This window comes from Alosa sapidissima, chromosome 23 (genome assembly GCF_018492685.1).
Source record: "Alosa sapidissima isolate fAloSap1 chromosome 23, fAloSap1.pri, whole genome shotgun sequence".
Lineage (NCBI taxonomy): Eukaryota > Metazoa > Chordata > Actinopteri > Clupeiformes > Clupeidae > Alosa > Alosa sapidissima.
This window is the reverse complement of record NC_055979.1, coordinates 21,154,252-21,161,751: the sequence shown is the minus strand read 5'-3', so window position 1 is coordinate 21,161,751 and position 7,500 is coordinate 21,154,252. Positions and strand designations below refer to the sequence as shown.

General features: G+C 44.7%; 1 protein-coding gene across 1 annotated transcript in view; it reads left to right on the top strand.

Moving 5' to 3' along the window:
- unc5c (unc-5 netrin receptor C) overlaps positions 1-7,500 on the top strand; it is a 121,922-nt gene that overhangs the window by 56,485 nt on the left and 57,937 nt on the right. The window contains 1 exon segment of the mRNA XM_042080936.1: positions 6,796-6,976. Coding sequence (XP_041936870.1) covers positions 6,796-6,976 — 181 coding nt within the window.

The following is a 7,500-nucleotide window of genomic DNA, read 5'->3' as shown; positions in this document are numbered from 1 at the left end:
CTGGGTCCCGGGCCGTCAGTCAACTGCATGTTGCTGTTGGAGTCGCTGTTCACTTGGACAGATCCAGCTGTCATGCTGTCTGTCCTACTGACTCTCTCTACATCTTTCTTTCCCTTCCTTACTCCTTCCCTCTCTCTTGCCCTCCCTTTTTCTCTCTCTCTCCATCCATCCCTCTCTCCACTCCCTCTATCTCTCTTTCTACCTCTAATCCCTTTTAGCGGTCTTTCTCTTGCTCTAATACAGTCTCTTGTGCAGTTTGTCTGTGTTTGAGCAACACACCTACAGTACTTTGGAAGAAACAGTCAAAAAAAACGGTTTGTTACATTCCCTGTCGTTCTCTCTCATTTGAAGGATTTTAAGGATTGAGTGATCATGATGGATTATGACATCACTGGCTGTAGAAATAAGCCAAAGTGATATCACTGATAACTTGTGTCATCACTGTGTAAAATGACATCACTGAGTATCTCCTGATAGTGACATCACTGAAGTGACATTATGAATCAGTGTCTGTCTGACGATAGGCCCATGTTATGATATCGTATAACATGATATGATATGATAGGGGAAGGAGGCATACCAGGCTCCTGGGTATGACTGAAACTTGACCGTCAGCTTTAGTCCATCTGTAAACTCACTCAGAGTCTTACTGTTGACCTCTGTCCCCTACAAAACTGCACGATTACTTTTCCAGTTTGGTATCCATTGAATGTCCGTTCAATAAACAGTGGAGTGCAGTCCCAGCACATTGGAGGCTATTAATATTGACACACTTTGACTTGGCAGATATTTTCATATTTTTGCTCCCCACAGACCTGGGATATACATCCGCGATCGGCTGAATCATTCATGACTTCCGCTATGTGGTTGTTCATTCCGGAGCGTAACGATCAGTCTCCAACGGTGCGTTTTGTGAAAAATCAAATTAAATCAATGAAAACAAGGCCTTAGCATGAGAAATTCAACATACCCCTGTAGAGGGCTAACATTCATTCTTGCTGAGGAGACGTAGGGAAGAGACTAGAATCTCTAACTGCCCTCATCTCTGTTTCTCTAGGTGGGGAAAAAATATGCTTAGAAAAGTGGGACTATACATTACCTGTTATTTCACGGTTTTTGTGTTTTTTTACCCTCTACAAAAGTATTCTTTCCTCCATAAATATACATGCATCATACTTATACTCTTTCATACTGTCTTATCCTCTTTATTTTGATGTGCCATTTTTTCCCTACAGGAAATTAGCCCTTTTCAAGCCATCTATTTGACACCGGTTATCAGGCAGACTTTGTAATCAGAGTGGATTTAGTTTGGTGGAGAGCTTGGCAGGGAGCAGATAGCTGACGCAAGAGCCATGTGACAATGGCTCTGGCCCAATAGATAGGTCTGGTGGCTTGACAGGGATTGGCTAAAAATAAGTGAAAATAAATAAACTCTCTATCTGTGTGTATTATTGTGTGTGTGTGTGTGTGTGTGTGTGTGTGTGTGTGTGTGTGTGTGTGTGTGTGTGTGTGTGTGTGCAACTGTCAGGGACTGCCAGTGCGACCTTCAGTGTTAATTAGGACATCTGTGCCCAGGCCATCCACTGAGGCCTCCCAGCACCTCTCCCAACAACACCTATTCATTATCACCTCCACTGCATACTCTGACCCATGCCAAAGGTGTGTGTGTGTGTGTGTGTGTGTGTGTGTGTGTGTGTGTGTGTGGGCAGGAAAACAAAGAGAGAAATGAGATGAGAGAGAGAGAGAGAGAGAGAGAGAGAGAGAGAGAGAGAGAGAGAGAGAGAGAGAGAGAGAGAGAGAGAGAGAGAGAGAGAGAGATGAGGCGTTGTGCCCATTCTATCTGTGTCTTGGCAGTGCTGGTGCCGATGGTGGACTCTGTGGGGTCCATCTCTCTCTGATTCTCAGGCTCCGATAGCAGTACATGCAGACAAGAAATGTTTGACTTGTCTCCCATGGAATATTGATCAAAAGCGCCATGTTCACTTAGACGCTGCCTTTGAGTAGGTTTCAGACACTTTCTTCTCTGTGAGTGGTAGGTAAACAGGGTCAAAAATGAGCTGCACACTTGAAGCCCATTGGAAAAGGCGTGTAATTTCTGTAGATTTCTCTTCCACTGCCAGCGCCTTATCTTGTAGCAGTCCTCAGATGCCAGCCAATCATGTGCACTGCATACTGTTCCAATTGAAATGAAATATGATATGATGCTCTGGAAGCATATTTTCTACGGTGGAATCAAGTGCCCTTGTGATAGTTGTTGAAAAGACTGGATCATTATATTGGATGTTGTATTGTTGTACTGTATTGTATTATATGATGTTGTTTTCTAATTAATGCATACTTACTTTTGTCAATATGGAGACACATGGAGAGAATGCTGAGTCCAAGGCTGTGTTCCAATTCGCATACTTCTGTACTTGCAGTACCTAATATGAGTGCACAAGTGAATGCAGGTATTGTACAGAAGTATGCGAATTGGAACACAGCACAAGACTGAATGGAGACAGGAAGGGAGTGCTGGCTGTCTCTCCCATCCGGCCTCCATCACCTTGAATATTAGTTTAATGCTTGTGCCATTTAGAATCATTACTGGGCTCCATTAAATTGCATGCAGTTACAAATCATTTATTTTTTTTGTAAATGGAATAGAACACAGGTACACACACACACACACACACACACACACACACACACACACACACACACACACACACACACACACACACACACACACAGAAACACACATACACACACACACACACACACACACACACACACACACAGAAACACACATACACACACACACATCCACAAGAAAGACAACATAGCTATCTGGACATGCATACACTTACAAACAAATAAATATGCACACATATGCACACACACACACACACACACACACACACAGAGAGAGACAGAGAGAGAGAGAGAGAGAGAGAGAGAGAGACATACATACAATAGACGCAAATGAAAACAGATTGATATCAGACTGGTGTGATGGAGTTTGAATCTGGTAATAGGCCCCTTAAGCATTTGCCTGTCCACTGTAATGACCAGCGGTGGTGGGTATTTATGTCCTGCAGCTGCCCGAGGGCAGACGAGGCAACTCTCAGACCTGTGGGCTCACCGCTGCTTGTCTGGCAGACTGCTGTTTGTTTGTCCGACGCCCCCGTTGCAGACAGACAGGGCTAGGCTGGGCTGGGCCGAGACAGACTTTGTGACATTCTTACGAAGAGTCCGAAACTGGAGAGTTGCAGGACATAGAGTCTGTTTAGAGACTCCTTTAAAACCTGTCCACAATCACCCACTAAGATGAAAGGGTATAGTGTACATCTGTTTTAAAACATTTTAGGAAGTTCTCTAAACAATGTCAATCTTCTGCTGTTCTTTGGTTGCAATATTTTAGCATAACAGCCCAAGTGAACTCTCTTGGAATAGTTGTCATCGCCTTTTGAAATTACTTTTTTTATTGCTCAAACACTACTTTACGCAGAAAAAGATTATGTTGGAAGATCAGTACGTACTTGGTCTTAGATCTTGGAGTATTCGAAGGCACTTCAGGAGAAATGGAAACATTAAGGCAGACTGGAAGAGCCCTACGAGATTTGCATAATCCTATAGGACTAACATGAGATTTTCAGAGAGACTCTAGGAAACTAACCGAAACTAAGAAAAACTTAAAAGACAGATGGAGACTTAGGAATCAGCCTGTGGAAACCCTGTTTGCCAGCCTCTGCATGTCGACTCTTGCCGATTCAGAGCAGGCTTCGAGAAAAGTTTGACTCGGGGAGAGATGGAGGAGCTCAGACGTGGTGACTCGGAGAGCTCTGTCACTCTTTCTCTCCCCCCTCTGTTATTTGCTCCATGGCTCTACCCATCCTGCTGTTGTGCTGCCACTACCACAGCGGCACAGGAACTCGGCACATTATGACAGCTGACACGTGGCAATTTCCCCCCGTTAATGACAAGAAATGTGCCAATTATGGCAGCAGACGTCCCAGTGACAATCAGGCACCATAATAAGTGCTGCACATTTTGCGTGTGTGTGTGTGTGTGTGTGTGTGTGTGTGTGTGTGTGCAGTGTGTTTCTCTGTGTGTGTGTGTGTGTGTGTGTGTATGTGTGTGTGTGTGTGTGTGTGTGTGTGTGTGTGTGGGTGGGTTATTGAGTTTGGATGGGGCGTTGACAGGAGATGCAGCCAGGAGAATAAAGATGCAGTGTCTTTTCTCGGCTGGTGACAGACGGTATGCTATTTTGTGTGTTTGTGCCCATACTGCATGTGTCCGATTGGGCTCCACAGCTCACTATTCCCTTTCATGTTAAATCTATTTAGAACATTAGAACACTTATTTAAACGGAAAGATTTACAGGGAGAATTAAAGATGTAAGTATTCTTTAAATTTGAGAGTTGCACCGACTTGTTGTGTGTCACCCTCTGTGTTGTGTGTCACCCTCCTCTACCTCTCTCTCTCTCTCACTCTCTCTCTCTCTCTCTCTCTCTCTCTCTCTCTCCCTGGGTAAGGGATGCTGATCTTTTGTTGTGTTTTAATTATTCTCACACGCTGTCAGCTCTTTATGCGGAAGCATTGCACTCTGGGAGGTTTTGCCTCCGTGCCGTGGAGATGGACATGATAATCAGTGCTTTCCAAAGTCAATCTTGATTACCGTACGTGCGCTGTAAAAAAGAAAAAGCAGAATTATCTCACAGCTTTTTGTCTGATTGGGGCTGATTTGAACGTACTGTAAGGGCTTTTATCTTTTTGTTTTGTAGGACACATGTCATATTGCACTGTCCTGATTTAGACCAGCAGTGAGTGCACTGTGGTACTGTGGAGGAAAGTAAAAAAAAACAGAATATTGAGACTGTTCTCTTTCATGGAGTAGAGTATGTTTTATAGTATAGTGCAGTACAATACAGTATAGTACAATAACACACACACACACACACACACACACACACACACACACACACACATACACACGCACACACATGCACACACACACATACACACACACACACACACGCACACACATACACACGCACACACACACACACACACACACACACACACACACACACACACACACACACACACACACACACACACACACTGTACACACACACACACACACACACACACACACACACACACACACACACATGCACAGTATAAAGGCAGCCAATTAGTTGGTGCCATGAACACGCTCCAGAAGCATTCAAAAGTACTCATGAGCCATAATGGAGAACCGAAGGACAATGTATGTGGCATCCTGTATGTTTTTTGGTCGAGTGCGATGATTACGCTCCCTGAAGTGCTGCTCTTTTGTTGTTCTTTGTGGTGAGCATATGATTTGTATTGATCAGTGTAAATCTGCAGGCCATGGATGGTGGAGCAATAATAAAGAGTGGCTAAGGATGGAGAACACTTTTGTTGGGAAAAGCCAAAGACCAGAGTGCCTTGAGAGTGCCTGTGGAAGTCACATCAGCAGCTGGCGCAGAAGACACACACACCACCACAGCAGCACCACACCACTCGTCCTGTTCCATATTTCTTGTGTTGCCTGGCGAATTCATATTTTCTTCTCCTTTAATGAAGTATGTGATGAAGAGCTCAACACTGTTAAGGTTCCCTCGCCGCACCAAAGGTACACAGGATTCTGCTGGGTTCTGTCAGTGCCACTTTTGGCAGCTGAATTACCAAGTTTTTGCCGAGTCTTTTCGTTATTGCTTTCAGGGTCACTTGATGGATGTTTGCGGAGAAAAACAATAATATGTGCCGGTGGGGTTATGAATGTGCATGCAGCCCTGTCTCCGCATTAATAAATGCCTACTCCACGCATACTTTTATTTCCCTTCGGACATCTAAATATGTTTCTGTCTGGAATATGAAAGTTGGCTTGGGGTCCCAGACAAACGCCATGGCCAAAGTAACCAGCCGTAAATCTGGACACTAGATTAGACTTGATGTGGCCTTGTAACAGCCACACAGCAGGGTAGAGGGATGGACACTGTCTCTCTGTCTGTCTGTCTCTCTGTCTCTTTGTCTGTCTCTCTGTCTCTCTCTATCTCTCTCTCTCTCTCTCACTCTTTCTAATATGTCCCCTTTCCAGAGGCAAAGTTGAGCTTGGTCCCCTATGACAATAGCTGACAATGCTGAGCCATCTGCCTGAGGTTGTGTGGAGGTCTGAATCTTTCCCTCCGTCCTCCTTGGAATGTTCTAGACGTGAGGTCTGAGTCGCGCCATTCACAGACTGTTCTGAGGAAGTAACTGTCTGATTTATGGTCGTATAAAGGTCTGGCAACTGTCGAACACCCGTTCTCCGGATGTGACCCCGCTGTTTGGTTCAATATCTCTGAAAGGCTCGGGAAGAGAGGACACTCCTTGCAGAGGAAGGTCAAGGAGCCGTGAGTGTGTGTGTGTGTGTGTGTGTGTGTGTGTGTGTGTGTTGTATGTGTGTGTGTGTGTGTGTGTGTCTTCTGGTATTATTATGGTATTGCTCCAGCTCCAAGAATAACACTGAGGAGTCCTGATCCGGGTGTCTGGCGGCGCAGTATCACTTTGTTCTTGGGGAAAATCAAAGGAGAGCATGATGGGTATTGACGTTTTATGAGTCTGCAGCAGCCTCCCCCGATGTAAACAGAGCTGCCGTGATGACATGCTTTTACTGACGGGTGAAGGAGAACACCAGACTCCAGAAAGATTCTTTTTTAGTTCTCATTTTAACACGTGTAGAGGAACTCAGGAAGCCAGGAGTGGTCAAGTGATCTCATTTGGTCTGATCTCCTGTCTTGTCTTTAGGTGGAGTGGCTAAAGAACGAGGAAGTCATTGACCCTGCTGATGACCGTAACTTTTACATCACCATCGACCACAACCTGATCATCAAGCAAGCCCGGCTCTCGGACACGGCAAACTACACCTGCGTGGCCAAGAACATCGTGGCTAAACGCCGGAGCACAACTGCCACGGTCATCGTCTACGGTGAGGTCAAAGCACACAGTGTTGCGTGCCAGCCTGCACTTACTTACCACTGTCCAGAATTACCACTGTCCAGTGAGACAATAACACAAGAGACTAGAGAGATGGTTTGCATTATTTAGAAAGATAGATAGATAGATAGAAAGATAGATACAGTAGATAGATAGATAGATAGATAGATAGATAGATAGATAGATAGATAGATAGATAGATAGATACTTTATTCATCCAGAGGGAAATTTAAGTATTTTTAGAAATTTTATCTCTCTGTATTTAAACATTTATACATTTATACAGAGAATATACAGTCAGTATGTTTCCAGGGAGCCGTTAAATTAGGGAGCAGATCTGAGTGGAATGATATGCTGCTGCCTGGGTGTTGAGCTCAGCTTTTCCTTCTGCAGCAGCTACAGTGAGATCACTGACCTCCAGAGGCCTTGTAGGGAGTCCCTGATGGATTTGTTATCAGACGACTCTCACCTCTGGAGAGCAAGAACACAGGCCAGTCCACTCCAATCCGCTGACCC